The following is an 18,768-nucleotide window of genomic DNA, read 5'->3' as shown; positions in this document are numbered from 1 at the left end:
TCTGAAATAGTGTGACAAGATTTCTACAAGCCATCGAAATACTCTGAAAGGTCTCATTAATGCAAGTTTGCCACAACCAGCAGGAGTGATTTATGTGCCCTTGTAAAATGTTCCCCTGCAGGTCAATAACAAAACTACAACTAACTACTACAAGAACAAGAGGGCCTACGTGAAACGTGCTGCTGATAATTCAGTTACTACTTCAGGTCCAAAGTTCTTTTACTTGCATTCAATCAAGTTTGACTCATTAGGAGGTTTATACTGAACAGGTGTATAACAACACCTAACAGCAATAACTTGTGTAAATACAAGAATTCGATCAATCAGATCAAATTATTACATGTAAGCTGCCCTGTACAAACTGTGTACTTAGCACAGGCAAATTAGATGCTTACTTTAGCACACATAGATTGCACAGGGTTTAACTAACACACACACACACACACACTCAGTATCGCCAGCAACTAAAATCCTTGTCCTGCCATTTCTGTAAGTCGTGAGCTGACTGGGTCTATTTTTATACTTCTCACTTTTAACTCCAAACCAATATAAACCTGCTGTCAAACTCACTTACTGCATCTATTCAAACCGTACCAGACAAAATATTTACACAAACTAGCTGAAATCCTTTTAAAACAGTTTGTTAGGCTGTAACAGGAAAACATGAAGCTAAAGTCTGTGCTGCTGCTTACCCGTCTCGATGTCAACTCACTGAACACACCCCTCAAGTCATTCTTCCTCCCGTAATTAAAGGGACACGGACTAACCTGCGAGCTGTAACAGTCAGTCTATGATTGGTTGTTAATTATCAAGGGTGCTGGAGCTGAAACATCAGCCTTAGTAATAAAGTTTTCCGCACAGCTCACACAACCCTGAGTTTACCTGTGGACCTTAGGCTTGTGTGTTTCGTAGGTTTCAGTTCAGTTTCAGTCTCTCAAATAAAGTGGAATATTACCTGAAACATTTTAAATACACAAACCGTCAACAATATGTCACCTTATGTGGAACTGTCCTCCTGTGTGACCTGTCTGCACCCTTTTGAAAACTAGTTTCTTAATTCACAAAGTTAGAAGTATTGTGAACGTTAACATGAAAAATGTAAAAAGAAAGAAAGAAAGAAAGAAAGAAAAGCAGCAACTGTGACTTTAATCTTATATGCCCAAAAAATTATGATACCAGAAACTATTATTCATGAATTAAACTAGTGGACTAAGCATGGACTCTTTAAGGGGACTGAAATAAAAACTACAAATACTACACTGATATACTATGCTGTGCATAAAAACACCCTACCATACGCAAAATCCAGTGAACTCACATTTAGGGGATGTTTACGGTACGGTACACCATACTAACAGATCCACTCGAATACTGCTAATGAACGTAGCTAGTTAAGCTTGCATTGTTTTTCCACATGTTTAGGGGGGTGCACCGTTCCTGGAAATACTGCAATACCAGGTCGATGCGTGGAGTGGACGGAGCAAGCCCCTATTCCATCTCCCTGTTCCAAAAATCAATTTAATATATGGTCCCCGGGTAGGGGACGTATCAGATATTAAACTGATAAGAACAGATACTACACTTGATCTTAGCCAAAAGGCCGAGAAGCGATACCGGGAATACGTCGGAGCAGACGGAGTCACTCCCCGCACCCTCTCCCTGACTCGCGGTCCGAAATCCGAAGTTAAAATTCAACAGTAACGTTTACCGTACAGTTTATGAAATAAACACAAAAACATTCAACTGAAGTAGAAGAACGAGTCGAAGAATCGCTACAAACAAAGTTATTTAAGAAACAATACGTCTTCCTGGTGGCTTCCTGGTTACGTAGTCTGCAATTGTCCAATCACAAACCGAAGCAGCAACAGAGCAAAAAGGCTACGAAATTTAACATTAAACTCCGAATTTACTGATGTTATCCCTGAAACCTGTCAAATAACTATTACCGAGTCCTCCGAAGGTGAAATTCACGTGGGTAGTCCGTGTTTCTGTTACGGGCTGCGAGGAGCCAGTGCTGCTGCCATTTTGGTCCAGAGAAGCCGCGCCTCCTCAACTCGATTCATTTCATAGAAAACAAAATATCGTAGTAAAATAAAGGAGCTTGTGTAGACAAATATATTATGCAACATTTAACTTGTAGTTCATTTAAATTATTAAAATTTAAAGAAAACAAAAATTACACGTTTAAATTTGAAAAGTCAGCAAAGAAATTAAACATTTGTAGCGCGATTTTCCTTCGCCTGAGTTAACTAAGCAGAGTACAGCAGCAATAGTTGCATCCGGTAATGATTGAACAGAGGGAACACTGATAATAAAATCAAGTTTTATACGTTTTGGGTACGATAAATCTTCATCTGTGAACTTCTACTGCATCTACAGGCCAAAGATTTACTCTTTAAACGCGTAGCGGTGTCTGTGGAAGAACAATCAGGTCACAAACCTGCAAATATAACCGCGGCCAGTCGGCTCTGAAGAACAAATCAAGTACCAGCAACCTCTGCTAGACACAAACCATCAACAATAGCAAGGACAGACAACTGCTGGTAGCAGAACTCGTTTCATGTTATGTACGTTTAGCTGTACAAAACACAAACACGCACAAGACTAATTTGCACTGAAATATTTCAAAATAAATCAACTAAACAAACAAACGAAGACCTAAAACCCCGTTTCAATTACATTCATTTTCATTTATATTGCACCAAATCACAACAACAATTGCACTTTATATTGTAAGGTACTCAATAATACAGAGAAAAGCCCGACAAGAATTTGGCTACAGTAAGAAGGAAAAACTCCCTTTTAACGGGAAGAAACCTCAGCCAGAACCAGAGACTGGTTGAGGGTGTGGGGAGGGCTTTGAACTGGTTTCCAGGAATCTTGAGCAAACATTAACAGAAAACCCATTAAACCAAATATGAAAAAAAAAAAGACTGACCTTAAAAGGGACTTGAAATGCTACACATATACAGGTTAATTTACACCACTCAGCCCTGCCCTCAGGAAGCGAGACAGATGGAACACGGTCTGAAGCTGGATTTAAGAAATAAGCGCTTAAAGTTCAAGTTTTAAAAACATGTTTAGCGGTTTAGCTAGCTGCACTCAAACAGGAAAATCCAGCTGTTAACGGTAATGCTAGCAGAGGCCGTTTTCTAGACCTCTCAATTCTTCAGAAGAGCTGCGTCAGACAAAACAAACTGTCAGTGGGTTTCCTCCCTTGGATGAAGACGTTGCTAGTAATGTAACTATTGGCCGGTCATCTGGAAATACAACAAATCCTCCCGCATGTAATATTTCCATCTCCACAGGAAATGACAAATACAAAATAATGAGGAGGTGCTAGAGGGATCAATATGTCTCACTCTTTTGTCACAGGCGTTCCTCAGCACGAAGCACCAACTGTTTATGTTACTCATTGATAAAGAAGAAGCTGGTAAAAGAAAACAAAAAAACCCCAAAACCCCCACAATCCTTCAGATACATGGCAGATTTTAAAATCATGACCATGAATGTCAGGAGATTACAAAACCCAACAAAGACAGCAGTAGTTTCTTCTTACCTGGCAACATTTGTTTTTGACATATGTTTGTTACAAGAAGGACATTTAAAAGATGATAGTGATATACTGCTGTTTTCCAGAGAATGGGTTAAGGGAGAATCCAGATTGGAGTGAGAGTGTGTGTCGATATTGACAGTAAAGAACATAGAATAATTAACATACACGCAGATGCAGAACCTCCAGTTCCTAAGGAGTTACTAGCCAATCTAGACATACGTTTCATGACAAATGAAGCTGTTCGGCATGAGCCCCCGCATCCTCAGGACCTTCTATCACTGTGCCATTGAGAGCATCCTCACTGGATGCATCACCACCTGGTATGGCAACAGCACCGCCTACAACTGCAAAGCTCTCCAGCGAGTCGTGCGGTGCTCTGAACGGATAATTGGAGGTGAGCTTCCCTCCCTCCAAGACATCTACAGGAAGCGGTGCCTGAGGAAAGCGGGGAGGATCATCAAGGACTCCAGTCACCCCAGCCATAAACTGTTCAGACTGCTTCCATCAGGAAGGAGGTTCTGCAGCATCCGGTCCCGTACCAGCAGACTGAGAGACAGCTTCTTCCATCAGGCCATCAGACTGCTGAACACGTCATAGACACCTCAGCTTCACTACGGGAACTTTAACATTATGCACTCCATACTGTACAGTAATGCCACTGTTTTGCACATGTCTCAACTCTGTATATTTTATTTTATATATTTTATTTATTGTTTACTCTATTTAATTTGTAAAATATGTGTACACACACACACACACACACACACACACACACACACACACACACAGAAAAATATTTAGTATACACATCCAGAAATGCATATACTATTATATATTGTACATATATTTATTAGTTTCAGATGTAGCCATTCTTGTATTTTGCTTGTTTACATTATTGTATTTTGCACAACTCTGTTGCTTGTGAAGCTCGCACACAAGAATTTCACTCACATGTGCTGTACCAATGTACCTGCACATGTGATGTGACAATAAAAGTGATTTGATTTGATTTGATTTGTTGTGGAGGGTGATTTAAATGGCTCAGTAGACAGAGGTAAACATCTTTTGCTGCTAAAATTATTTATAAAGAATTTGCTTTACTAGACGATTTTAGGGAGATATGTAAGGATGATCCTGGAGATACTTGGGAAAACATTAGAGGAATAAAACCCCAGTTAGATTACATTTTTACTACAAGCAAATACGGTCTGCTAATATTTCTTCGTTTTTTGTTCATTCTTAGCGATAACAATTTTAGGTCCAGCTTTCAGCCCCTTTTAAAGGACCAGGAATCTATACTCCAACCTTGTGAATTGGTGGAAACATGCAAAACAAAGAATAAAATGCTATATAATAAAATATTGCAAAGAAAGATAAAAAATAAATCAATCAAAATTGATGTTAAATTCCACACAAAAAGAAATTGGCAATATATATTCTACTGACAATTCTAATGGTGTAAGTATGGATAGAGATTACTGCAGGACACTTTTTAGAAAAAAGCTTGTACATTTAAAGTGCAGAAGCAGGAATATATGCAAATGAAAGATGCTCTGCCTATTTTTTCAGAAAAGTCAAAATACATTGTAAAAGAAGATCAATAAAGGAACTGCAAAGGAATGATGGGGTCATGGCTAAAACAGGAGGAACTATTGGAGGAGACTGCATCACATTGCACCCAACTTTTTCAAGTCACTTTTGAAAGGGGGAGTACATATTTACATTTGTTTTTTGTTTTTTGTTTGTTTTGGGGTTTTTTTTTTTACCCTTGGATAAAAAAGGAAAATTAGAAACAGATATTACTAAAGAAGAACTATACATTGCTTTGAATTCAATGAAAAACAGGAAGGTGCCTGGAATAGATAGACTGAGACGAGAAATTTACATGACATTTTGGGATTTACTGAGAAGCCATTTGGGAGAGATTATCAATGAAATGAAATTGAAATGAAATTTATAGCAGTTAGGAAACGAGTAAGAGCATGCACACGTGTGATCTCTCTATTGTATAAAAATATTATGTGTGAAATACAAGATACTGTGTAAGACAATTGTAAACCGATTAGCTGCAGCCCTGCCATATATATTTGATAAAGATCAAACAAGTGGGGTTAAAGGAAAGAATATTTCATGGAACATCCAACTTCATATACATGTTTGGGCTTTTTAGAAGATAGACATTTGCCATCTGTATCACACTAGATCAAGAGGGGGCTTTTAATAGAGTTAATCATGGTTTTATAGAAGGGTCTGTGAAGGTTCTCAGTCATCCAGGTCATCGTAGTCTAAGGAGCTTGGAAAGAAAAGCGTCTGGACTTGTTTAAGTTACTTGAAGACGTTTCACCTCTCATCCGAGAAGTTTCTTCAGTTCTAAGGGTCAAATGGTGGAGAGTCCCAGATTTAAACCCAGTGGGAGTTTCCCCCCAAAGACGGACAAAGGACCCCCTGATGATCCTCTACCTAATCACATGAGCCAAGGTGTGAAAGCGGGTGTGGGTCACAATCAGCCAGGGTTTCGGGTGAGCTCATTGTGAAACCTGGCCCCACCCTATCATGTGATTTCCTGAGGTCAGATGGCCCAGGATGTGAGTGGGCATTAAGACGTCTGTGGCAGACAGTTGGTGTCGTAAACCACCGCCAACGATTATTTTGATAGTCGACTAGTCACAGATTTTTTTTTTTGCGATTAGTCGACTAATCAGATCATGCATCCATTGGACGTAAAACGTACAGCTTATTGCACCAGCAGCATCTGCTCTTATATGACTATCATTAGCTTACAGCTTTAAGTGTTTAAGGTGCTAACTAAAAAGAAAGACAAGATGATAGTTTATTAAATTTGCAGATTGTTTCGGTGAAGTTTAATAAACTCCTTGCTATCTAAAATATAACAGGACACCGGAGTAAATTCTCGAGCATCTCACACTTCTGATAATCAGCTGTCTGCTTGACGTTTATTCAGCTGTGTAAAAACTATAACTTTGATCTCAGCCAAATCGATTTACTCCGGAACAAATAAAATAACAGTTTTAAGTTATCTAAGTGACTTATATACGTTTAACCTGAGTAGCGAAAGATGGCGGTGGGTTTGAAAACGATTTGCCGGGAGTCCGGTGTTCTCACGGCTCTAGTGAGCCTAGCCCCCGGCTAGCTATCGAGCTAGTGGGTAACAGACGTCTCCGAAAACGTCGGAGCGCTTTTGAAAATATGTGGTGTCTTGATAAACTGAGCAGATATTTGAGGTTTACACAGCTACATTCTCGCCTGAAAATATGTTAAACGTTTATTTTGTGACCCAGAAAGAATAATAAGAGTAATATTAACACTAACTAGCTGCCGCCATTGTTGGAAACTGAGCAGGGCTGCGCTATGAATTCTGGGACACAGCTTCTTCTTCTTCGGGGTTTAACGACAGCTGGCATCCTTGTACATGCAGTGCTGCCATCTTCTGTTTCAGTCCGTTATTACACTCTTAAATCCTACTACTTACTCCTGCGTCTTTTATGATCTTAGAAAGCTTCAAACGATTTTGATAGTGGACGTAATCGTGACTAGTGGACTAATCGTGGCAGCCCTATTGGCAACACTGCTGGGGAGTAAACTGGAATTAAACGAAACAGAAGCAGAGACCATCTGCACATGCACGGTACAGAGGTAGGGGGATCGGGTAGATCTGATCCCCTGAACTGTGACTATTGTTCTTTTTCGTTTTTTTTGTCTACATTATATTGAAATGTTTCATTACTGCAAACATTTTAAGAGATACTTATCATTGCTAACATCTTAACAGATACTCTGACCGTAACTATCGTAAAATGCTTTGAGCGGAAGTAGTGGCCTTTCGCATATGCGTTATACGGATCGGGTAGTGACAAGCACAAAGTGTGAACACTTCCCTCCAGTCCAGAGACAAACCACACACCACCTAACAGAACTCTATCAGCCTCTAGTGGAGATTAGTGGGAACTTTATACTGTGGGAAGATTATTCTGAACAACAGAAAGTCCTGTTTACTGTAGTACTTTACTACAAAGTCTTCATTCATTCAGTAACCTTTTCTCTAATAACAGAGCTTTCAGAGACTTGATAAACAGCAGGACACTATTATATCTAGGGCTGCTCAATTAATCGAATTTTAATCACGATTACGATCTGAGCTTTCAACGATCATTAAAAATGACTGAGCCGATTATTAGCACCTCCCTCGTGCTTTACTCTCGCGAGGTGGCAAATCGAGCGCACCTCTCTGCGTTTCGAACACACGTCACATCAATTAAGAGTACCTGAAAGTAAAAGTAAAAGTAAAGTGTGCGTGTTAGTCCCCATAGGGTAATAGTTCCTCTGCATTTAACCCATTCACCCAGTGAAGCAGTGGGCAGCCGCCAGTGCAGCAGTGTGTAGGGACAGTACCTTGCTCAGGGGTACCTCAGGGTAGCCGTTCAGTGGAGTCGAACCCCCGACCTTCCGATCATGGGGCCACCACTCTACCTACTGAGCTATCCCTGCCCTGCAGGAGGAGAGCTAAGCAGACGTTATTTGGAGAGGAGAGGATAATGGCTGCTAAAGAAAGAATGCCGTTGGTTGAAAAGCGAGGTAAAACTACTTCAGTGGTGTGGAAACATTATGGGTTCGCGGAGTCCGACGTGGATCAAGTCGATATAGTGTGTAAACTTTGCTACGGTGTTGTAGCTGCACCACAGGGCAACACTACAAATTTATTCAATCATTTGAAGACAGCTCACAAAGTGACATACGATCAAACAATGAAGGAGCATAGAGAAAAACCCTCAACAACACATGCTTCATCCTCACAGACCTCCATTCACGCTACCATGTACAACGCGACTAAATATCCCACCAGCTCCCAGAGACACAAGGAGATAACAAAAGCGGTAACGTTTTTCCTCGCCAAAGACCAATGCTCAATTAACACAGTGGACACCCCCGGCTTTAAGAAACTAATCCACACTTTGGACAAACGGTATAACTTGCCATCTCGTCACTATTTTAGTCGAGTGGCGATTCCCGCTTTATATGACGAGTGTCATGATGGTGTCGCAAAGGAAGTGGCTACAGCCCAATATTTTGCCACCACAATGGACTTGTGGTCAAGCCGCACCCGTATTTGAGCCTCACGGTACATTTCATTGACATGGATTTCAACATGAAAACGAAATGTCTCCAGACATCATTTTTCCCAGAAGACCACACGGGGCAGAACATAGCTGCAGGTCTGAAACAAGCACTGGCTACGTGGGATCTGGAGGAGCGTAAACTCGTCTGTATAACCACAGACAACGCTGCAAATGTCATACTGGCTGCAGAACTGAATGGCTGGATGAGGCTCCAGTGCTTTGGGCACAGATTACATTTGGCCATAGGTGAGTAGGCCCAATTCCTACTGAATATGATGCATAATGTGATTTTCTTTCAACAAGTATACAACATAATGCTTCGAATGAATATAATAAATAAAAAACAATTTAAATTCAGAGATACTTTTATTCATTCTCACAGTCATACACATTTTCTATGAATTATACAAACACATAAATAAGCTACCATCACTTTTTCTTATTCATTCACACTCAAGGAAATGACAATCATCATCCTGATAATGCTTGTTTATATTTTTTATGTTTTTATAGAAAGAGCCATGAAAGATCACAGGATTGAGCGTGCAGTGGGGGTCTGCAAAAAAGTGGTCAGCACCTTTTCATTCAGTTGGAAAAAAAAGAGAGAGCTGAAAAGGGCACAGATAGACCTCAAACTGCCAGACCACTCCTTAAAGACTGAATGTCCAACCAGATGGGGATCTAGGCAGGCCATGGTTTCCAGAGTCCTTGAGCAGCAGAAGGCCATTGCCCATGTCCTCTCCCAAGACAAAGGAACCAGGCACCTCATCCCCTCATGGCAGGACATTGATGTCCTTGAGGCCATCAACAAGACCTTGGGACCTCTGGTTGAATTCACTGATGCACTTTCTGGAGAGAAATATGTGAGTGTGTCTTTAATAAAACCAACACTCCACCTATTAACAACTCAATCTTGGCTGAGCAAGATGATGACTTTATGAATTTATAGTAATTATTTAAGGATTGTATTTTAGAATGCCAAACCCGAGACAGATAAAACTGGTTCCTCATTCTGTGTTGCTGTCATTTTATATTTGTCCCATTAAAGGAGGCTGCAGTGATGGGGACACCCGTTGGTAACACGGAGGTTGCTGATGATGGTGCATCAAACCAAAAGAAGAGAAAAAAGGGCCTAAGCAGCTTCTTTAAGGCCCCTCACAGCACAGCTCCAGGTGCAGAACATGCTCTTCAACTGGACCAGGCCATAGCTTTTGAGCTTCAGGCCTACCTCCAGGCAGGGACCCTGGACACAGAGGAAGACCCACTGGGGTGGTGGAAGCTATCACAGAACCTCTTCCCACGACTCTCCATCCTGGCAAAGAAATATCTTTGCATCCCAGCCACAAGTGCCTCATCAGAAAGGGTCTTTAGTACTGGTGGAAATGTTGTCAACTGCCTGCGTGCATCCCTGAAGCCTGATCATGTCAATAGGCTGGTGTTTTTGGCTAAAAACCTTTGAAAGGTTGCAGGAACCATGTTTTGTTGAGCCATTTTGAGATTGTATGGGACTCGGGCCTACTAGTTTTTATTTATTTCTTATAAAAGGTACTACTTTCAGTGTTTAATTTTATTTTTGTTCAGGCAGCAACTTTAGTTGACATACCTCAATGTCAGTTTGATGCAATTGTGCATTGTGTGGCTACACAGCTTGCCTTGATGTTTGGTTATATATATGCATAAATATTATGCAGTAGTTTGAAGTTCACTAAACATTAATGTTTACATTTTTTTTATATTGCAAACATTTGCACGGTTATCAGAATTTGCACATTATTTTATATTATTTTTTGACAATCTTTAAAGCAATTATTCAATGCATTGTTATTGTTAAATAAATATCGTGAAATAATCGTGATTATCATTTTTGCCATAATCGAGCAGCCCTAATTATATTGGTTTCTTCTATTTCCTTTGAACATGTGATCAGGGGAGAGCGCGAACGCAGTCCCCCACTACCAGAAATTATGCAGTCGAGATTCCCACATTTGGGGAATTCGCAGGGGTCAGCACAACCGGAGTGCAATGGCTGAGCCTCGCCCTGGGTGAACCACCTTCTTGATCATGGTATCTCCCCTGCCAGGTAAGTATGAGTTGTTCACCTCACACATGGGGGACTCTTTCACACACAAACCCTGCACACTCACGGTGCTCACAATCTCACAATCAACACAAACACAGCCTGCAGGAGGCTGGGACTACACACTATTTATATACACAGGAAGGAGCTTCCAACAGAGCCACATCAGGTTATTTCGTTTAAACTATACGGGGAGTCTTCCCCATCATGCATTGCTGCATCTGCACAACAAAAGCTAACTGAAAGATCAACATTTTTCATCCATTTAACCTCCTTAAATCCACCAACAAACCAACAGGAAGTTCAAGTAACTCCAAGTTAAATCAAACTGCAGCTGAAAACTGTTTGATTCACGTCTGATGTTTAGAAAAAAGGAAAAAACGCATAAAGCGCACACGTTTTCTGCTAACAGCACAACCACTTCCTGTTCCTTTGTTATGTGCTGCTGAACAGTTCACTCTCCTCCTGCTGCTGCCCCCTACTGTCCCGGCGTAGGAACAACACTGTTTATTGCACACACATATTCTAAGAGCTTCCTTGTGTGTAAACAACAGCAAAGAAGGAATAAGATGAGTTTCTGTCATGATCAGACTGAACATCCACTCTATGATCACATTACACTACCTGCAAAGCTCATTTCAGCCTTGTAGAAACATCTGCACAGATTAGAGGATGGTGGCATGTAAGGCTACCAGTGGCATGAAGTCGTATATGAGGGACAAGCCCACAAAGTGTGAATACAAACGGTTTGTTCGAGCTGATTGGGCACCGGGTCACATGTGACAGTTTTTTGTGTACACAGGAAAGAGTGAGGTCAACATAAGTTATGGTCTGAGCTGCTCGTCTGTCATAGATCTTTAAACCATTTTCTTTGCTCGGTGGTGGCTACACTTTGGCTAACTGTTCTACCAGCCCTGCCCTCTTCCACAATCTGCATAACACACATGCTGGCTGCTGTGGAACCATTAGAGGAAAGAAAAGGGAAAAAACAGGCTGTCTTTCTGCACATGGACAAAAATGACTTTCCTAACACGACTGAGAGGGACGAGCTGCCCTGGATTAGAAAAGAAGCTGCTGTTTGTTAAGTGGATGAACACTCGGGAGGTGACAGTGTGCTCCACAGTGCACAAAGGACTTCAGTGAAAAGACTGTGCAGCACAAAGCTTTCACTAACATCTTCCTCAAATAACACAACAACGGAGACTTCTGAGCCTTAATAAACGCAGGACACTGCCGCAGTATCTGCTTCCTCTGTTTTCTTTGAACATGTGATCAGGGGAGAGCGCGAACGCAGTCCCCCACTACCAGAAATTATGCAGTCGAGATTCCCACATTTGGGGAATTCGCAGGGGTCAGCACAACCGGAGTGCAATGGCTGAGCCTCGCCCTGGGTGAACCACCTTCTTGATCATGGTATCTCCCCTGCCAGGTAAGTATGAGTTGTTCACCTCACACATGGGGGACTCTTTCACACACAAACCCTGCACACTCACGGTGCTCACAATCTCACAATCAACACAAACACAGCCTGCAGGAGGCTGGGACTACACACTATTTATATACACAGGAAGGAGCTTCCAACAGAGCCACATCAGGTTATTTCGTTTTAATAAAATACGGGGAGTCTTTCCCATCATGCATTGCTGCATCTGCACAACAAAAGCTAACTGAAAGATCAACATTTTTCATCCATTTAACCTCCTTAAATCCACCAACAAACAGGAAGTTCAAGTAACTCCAAGTTAAATCAAACTGCAGCTGAAAACCTTGTGATTCACATTTGATGCTCAGGAAGAAAAAAATCAACAACAACACACAAAACACACACGTTTTCTGCTAACAGCACAACCACTTCCTGTTCTTTTGTCTTCTCCTGCTGGACAGCTGACTGTCCTACTCCTGCTGCCCCCTATTGTCCTGGAGTGGGAACGCTCACTTTTATGATGTGATGGGGTTAGATCTGAGATTTTGAGACACCTTCACACTGTGCTCAACTCCTTCAAGAGGAGGATGTAGATTTTGATAGTCAGAGGACCTTTGGACTGATTTTTTAGACATAAAAGTTCCACCAGATATTTGAAAAAAACAAAACAAAACAAGACTTAGAAACTAATAATACTTTAGATGACCTGTTGGTTTCTTTAAAATCTATTAAAGAGAAGATGGATGTTTACTTACACCTTCCGAGTGCGAAGTGTAACGCCGGCATTCTTCCTGACATATGCCACACAATTCATATCGTTATAATATCAACAACCCCTCAAATTATATTGGAAGCGAGATGAAGGCCTACAAAAGTTGGCATGCTTATCGGAATTTTGTCTTAAGATGAGTAACAAACCCCAGTATCTGTAATCTGCTTGGAACTGTAGTCACTGGATCAAGTGGACCACGGTCACTGCTGACGTATTTCCCTGATTTTAATTATATTTTGATATTGACAGGTCTCTGTCCGTTATCCCTTACATTGTCAACGAGTCACTTAAAGGATCTCATTTTACATCTTATTTCTTTTGAGCATCTGGGAATATAACTTTCCATCTAGAGCAGGGCGATATGGCCAAAAATATTTATCACGATATATATTTGAAAATTTGCGATAACGATATAACTGACGATGTAATTGACATGAGACAAAATACAACTCCACAAGTTTACTAGCGCAAAAAACCCCATCCATTTATTTTCACTCAAACAAGCAGCTGTTTTTTTTTTTAATGTGCATTAAAGCTATATAAAAATGTAACAGTGCAAATGCAAATTCCTTGCTGACAGTTTAACCAAAAGGCATTTCCAGTAGAAATGGGCTGACATATCCTGAGCATAACCATGTATAATATCCACTGAAGTTAAAAAGAGGTGCTTTGCTACATTATACTGTGATGTGCCAAATAAAAAAGTTAAATATGTAATTTTCGGACCATAAGGTGCACGGGATTATAAGGCACATTAAGCGAAACAAAGCATTCAGATAAATCAAACTTTATTCAACTTTATTTATCTTGCTTCCTCTACTTCTGTACCATTGATTCATTAATGCTGTATTCTATCCCAGCTGCTCTATTCCTGTGTTGTTGCAGTATATTATTTACTAACCTTGTATTGTGGATGGATTATCTCAGTTGTTCTCCTGACTGAAGCTTGGTCCGTTTACAGCAGGGCTGCCCAATCCCAGTCCTCAAGAGCTACTATCCTGCAGCTTTTAGATGCATCCCTACTCCAACACAGCTGAATCAAATGGTTTGATTACCTCTTCAGCATGCCATCATGTTTGGCAAAGGCCTGATAACAAGCCATTCATTTGATTCGGGTGTGTGGGAACAAGGATGCATCTAAAAGCTGCAGGACGGTAGCTCTCGAGGACTGGGATTGGGCACCCCTGGTTTACAGCATCCTGCCATGCGATTGCATTTGTCTCTAACCATCAGGAACCTTCACGTTAACTTTTATCGAGTGGAAAAGTGTTAGCGTTGATTCGTCCAGCTTCACTGTGTGTGTTATGCTAACATAGCTGTGTCGCTAGCGATCACATAGCACATCATTATAAACCAGCTAGCCCAACTTCAGTAACCCTACAAACGTCACTGCTGTTTAGTTTCCTGTCTTCATTTATGTTGGAAGTGATAGCAGAGCTGTACGTTTGAATTTTTTCAGAACTCTCTCAGTCAGAACATGCTATATCATGCTTAGGTAACTAGCGAAACTAGCGAGCTAACTTCCGCTAACTTCCTGCTAGCTTCTAACTTCGTTAAGTGTAATAAATTCTGTTTTCATGGATGCCTGGATGTTAAACTTCATAGTTACACCTGGTAAAGCAGCAATGCTGATCGTTTTATTAAAGATGAAAGAATTTAGACAGTTTTTAACTCTCAGTGATGTTGTTCGTTTGACTTTGGGACATGAAGAGGATAGAATTTATGACCCAGATTACTCCCAGATTTAGGAGCGCGTTAGTCCAACAAATACGGCAATAATGACGGGCTGCTTGCATGTTCTACAAAAAAATGTGTCTGACAGACAAATTCCAGTTCCACATCACTGAAGTGGCACCATTTTTACAAACTAATTCTGGTTCATCCGTTTCACTCAATGATCCGCTTTCTCCCTTCTCATTCTCTGTTGCCGCCATGCTTTTTCGGCCATGTGCGTATGAAAACAAAGGCACTGTGCATGCGTGTTTTATCCATATTCTATCGTGATATTACATTTTCTTATCGTTGCCTAACATTGTACCGGTATTACCATGAACGGTATAATATGGCCCAGCCCTATTGCCATCTGTCCTTAATTGCATCCCAGCCCCATATTTCTGCAATTTCCATCTCAACCCACTTAAAGAGTCCATTCTCGGCCCACTTATGAAAATCCTTTGTTGTAGCCCGTCTTGTATACCATAATTTAACTTTAATCAAAGATATCAAATTCACTACTAGCAACAGATATTCTTTCTTTACATGTATTCATGTCAAAAAATACAATATCTTCATAAGTAAATAAGGTAAGGCAAGCAAATAGTCTTTTCAATAGGTTTCAAAGGGATCTAACGAACAGGCAATCCCACGATCTTATCTTCAGCCAAAGGTGAGTAATTAAAAAAATTCAGAGGAATAGGAAGTCAAAATCTGAGAAACACTTGACATTTATGAATATATCTTTGAGACACTAAGGTGTACAAGTTGCTGTAATAAAGCACGTCCAACTTTAAAGGGATATGTGGAATACTTTTACCGCCATTCTCTATAGATTGATAAAGAGTTTCCTGTTTAATATATTCATTACCACTCTAAAACAAACTAAACATTGACCTTGTCATTTCTTTTCTAACTAATTCATGCATGGCGAATATGCAAGCTGGTGTAGCAGGATAGGAAGTATATCCATTCTCGTCGCCAGTATTTTGCTACAAAAAATTGTGACTGGTTGCAGTTACACTGCTAATAAATCCAGCTAGTAAAACGTTCGTTGTTTTTCCACATGTTTAGGGGGGTGCACCGTTCCTGGAAATACTGCAATACCAGGTCGATGCGTGGAGTGGACGGAGCAAGCCCCTATTCCATCTCCCTGTTCCAAAAATCAATTTAATATATGGTCCCCGGGTAGGGGACGTATCAGATATTAAACTGATAAGAACAGATACTACACTTGATCTTAGCCAAAAGGCCGAGAAGCGATACCGGGAATACGTCGGAGCAGACGGAGTCACTCCCCGCACAGTCTCCCTCACTCACGGTTCGGAAACTAAACCGCTCGCCATTTCAGGCCATCGTATAAAACAGCAACCATGAGATCATTAGATAACGTATAACCAGTGTAATGTCGATGTATGTTATTTGAATCTGCTAGCTTTAGCAAATATACCTTCTTCTGTCTTCTTAGACACGTGGTACGCTTTAGTCCAATAGGAAGCAGAAAAGCAAAAAACAAGAAATAAACATAATAAATTTAGTTTACATTCATGACAACACTCACGCTTATCACGCTAAATATGAGTGTTATTTTAACTTAATTAAACGTAATATATTTCTGGTAAAGTAAATTAATGTTTTTACGTTTCTCGTTAAGAAAAAACAAACTTTACTAGCGGTCTCTGGTGGCGCGGAGGGCGAACTACACTCTTTATGTTACATGCTCCGCTATTATGAAAAAAATTAACCACTCGGTGACAAACCGCAAATATTAACGCAAATCTTTCTCTTTTTGTTCTGGCTCGAGTTTTCCTTGCAGAACACCCTCTACATGACAGCAGCAGATACCAGTCAAAGTCTGACAACATCCTACCGCTAACATGCGACAAAGTAAAGTTAGCACATACTTTGAGTCAACAAACTTCATAAAAGTCTCCCGTAAATCCATCTGTCTGAGAACTAAACACGCTATAAATATTCTGCAGGCGCGCCTGGTGTGAGGAAGAAGTCATTATCACGAAAATGGCGACTGTGGTTGAGACCTCCTCACCTAGGGTTGCCAACTCCCTGAAAAATAAATAAGGGACACCTCGTGGCCAGGGCCGGGCGACCCAGTTGTCTTCACCCTTCCCAGTGTGGTGAATTTTCTAGCTCTTTTTTGTGTGTGAAATTATTTTTTTTAACCATTTGACTTGAAGTTGATTTAAGTACATGCATATTCTATTCTTTGTGATATGAACACATGGGAAACAAATGATCATTTAGCCATTTATCTTTAGCTCAAAATGACAACATTAACACAGTAAAACAGGTCTCTTTCTTAAACAGAAGCCTGTCATGCTTAACTTTTGAGAATATAAGTAAATCTTTCTTTAAAAGCACTCTGTCCTGCTTAACTTAAAATAATAGAAAACAATAGAAAGAAAAATATTCTTGTAACAGTGCACATTTAGTGCATTTAGTACAATTGGCTTCAGCTGAGGTATTATTTCAGCTTTTCTAATGCTAATCAGCTGCTCCTGTTTGTAAACCCGCTTGTTCCCATGATTACGCATCATAACTCATCATCATTATTCATCTATGTATTACTTTTATGTATTAGTCATCTATTTGTTGTAATCATCTATCCTTGCAGTTGTTTATTACACAAAATAAATTATATTATCACACTTCTGGCCACATAGCGCTGATATTCACTGCACATGCCCATATTAACTTTTTCCAGCCAGGTGTTTTCCTTTTCCCATTCTTCCCTTTCTCTGAGGGGAACAAACATTGCTGCTCTAACGCTGGGCTCACACTGTGCGATTTTTGGCCCATTTTGAGACGATTTTTGAGTCGTGCGACGGTTTTGGCGATCGGCCCGATTTTGGCCTTCATCGTGCGTCGTGTAGTATACGTGGGGTAACGAGAAGTGATTAACACCTCACGACCAGCTCCCGATCATCAATCGCTCGTGAGGGTGTCACCACAGCCGCTCACACTGCTCATGCGCAAACACGTAAACGTCGGTGAAAAAGACGGAGCAGCGCGGCTGTGCAGCGTGTGATCTGGACACAAGCGATGGAGGCACAACTTGTAGAACTTTGGAAAGCTCATCAGAGCCTTTTCGATGTGGCCCCACAAAATTATCACGACCACAACAACCGTGAAAATAGTTGGATTTACACTGCTGCTCATTCACAGCTGCCTGATCATGTTTTTCATTAGCAATTTAGCAAAGTTGATGGTGGTGGTGTGTCTGTGTGAGTGAAAGACAGAGAGAGAGAGCGAGCGACAGATTTTCTGTTATAACCTTCATGTTATGGAGGCACAGTGTGAGCTCTCAGGTCGCATCAGAGCATCGGGCGGTATAGTGTGAGACCTGCATCGTGACCTACCAACTTCTAACCCCTGCGAGTCAATCGTGCAGTTTGAGCAGGAGCTGAATAACGTGACTGAAAAAATCGCACAGTGTCTGCCCAGCTTTAGGTGTACTGTCGTCCGAGACTTGCACCGCAGTGTCTGCGTTTGTTTCCCTGTTGGCCATGCTTGTTGTTGTGGTCATCTGTTGTCTTCCGGTATTTTCTCCGCAAGCGACCTTTCCTCGACCAATGAGATGAGCAGTAATCTGAATTGTCATACTCGAATTGTCATAAGTGTGCTGTCAGCTCATTGGTCACAAAGCAGGAGAGGGGCTGGGAATTATGTTTTCAAACAAAGCGTTAATTCCATTAAAAGTTATAGACTACTTTTGATTCTCACTCTATTACGGGATAAAGTGCGTCCCTTATTAGCTCAATACAGGACGTGTACTTTTGTTTCGAAATACGGGACGATTCCGTATTTTAAGGGACGGTTGGCAACCCTATCCTCACCCCACAAATCCATGAAGAGCCGTGAGTTGGTAAACCCAAACAAACCTTTTAAATACTACCCGAAAAACAGAAAGGGTGTTTTTTTAATTGATACAGTGGTCTCAATGTGAACTAATAATTATAAATTATAAAGTTATTAGGTAGAAATTGACTTACTAAAAGTCTCCTCCAACCTGCTAATTGATGCTCAGGTGGCGTCAAACTGTAGCGAGTCAAACTAACGGCACCTGGGTTTGAG

General features: G+C 40.8%; 2 protein-coding genes and 4 non-coding genes across 10 annotated transcripts in view; 1 reads left to right on the top strand and 5 right to left on the bottom strand.

Annotated features, from left to right (window-relative positions):
* The window catches only part of aamdc (adipogenesis associated, Mth938 domain containing), a 20,480-nt gene extending 1,712 nt beyond the window's left edge, over positions 1-18,768 (bottom strand). The window contains exon 1 of one of the 5 annotated variants that reach the window (XM_086262462.1): positions 18,687-18,768. The gene's annotated coding sequence lies outside the window, so the exon portion shown is untranslated. The other 4 variants (XM_086262460.1, XM_086262464.1, XM_086262461.1 and 1 more) reach the window with 4 other exon arrangements.
* LOC147315195 (U2 spliceosomal RNA) lies at positions 1,422-1,612 on the bottom strand. Its single transcript, XR_015124902.1, has one exon. It is a non-coding gene; the product is annotated as a U2 spliceosomal RNA (small nuclear RNA).
* Positions 8,110-10,556, top strand: LOC147315194 (E3 SUMO-protein ligase ZBED1-like). The gene is made up of 4 exons (XM_086260439.1): positions 8,110-8,149; positions 8,620-8,937; positions 9,205-9,554; positions 9,740-10,556. The coding sequence occupies exons 1-4, from the start codon at positions 8,110-8,112 to the stop codon at positions 10,148-10,150; spliced, it is 1,119 nt and encodes a 372-aa protein (XP_086116565.1). The 3' UTR covers positions 10,151-10,556.
* Positions 10,616-10,779, bottom strand: LOC147315193 (U1 spliceosomal RNA). The gene has a single exon (XR_015124917.1). It is a non-coding gene; the product is annotated as a U1 spliceosomal RNA (small nuclear RNA).
* On the bottom strand, positions 12,042-12,205 carry LOC147315192 (U1 spliceosomal RNA). The gene has a single exon (XR_015124911.1). It is a non-coding gene; the product is annotated as a U1 spliceosomal RNA (small nuclear RNA).
* On the bottom strand, positions 15,750-15,940 carry LOC147315191 (U2 spliceosomal RNA). The gene has a single exon (XR_015124901.1). It is a non-coding gene; the product is annotated as a U2 spliceosomal RNA (small nuclear RNA).

Source organism: Aulonocara sp. 'chitande type north' Nkhata Bay, linkage group LG14, assembly GCF_057382095.1.
Source record: "Aulonocara sp. 'chitande type north' Nkhata Bay isolate Kocher_YH1m ecotype deep benthic linkage group LG14, A_spYH_male_GT1.1, whole genome shotgun sequence".
Taxonomy (NCBI): domain Eukaryota; kingdom Metazoa; phylum Chordata; class Actinopteri; order Cichliformes; family Cichlidae; genus Aulonocara; species Aulonocara sp. 'chitande type north' Nkhata Bay.
Note: the sequence above shows the minus strand (reverse complement) of the source record. Positions and strands in the feature narration are given on the sequence as shown.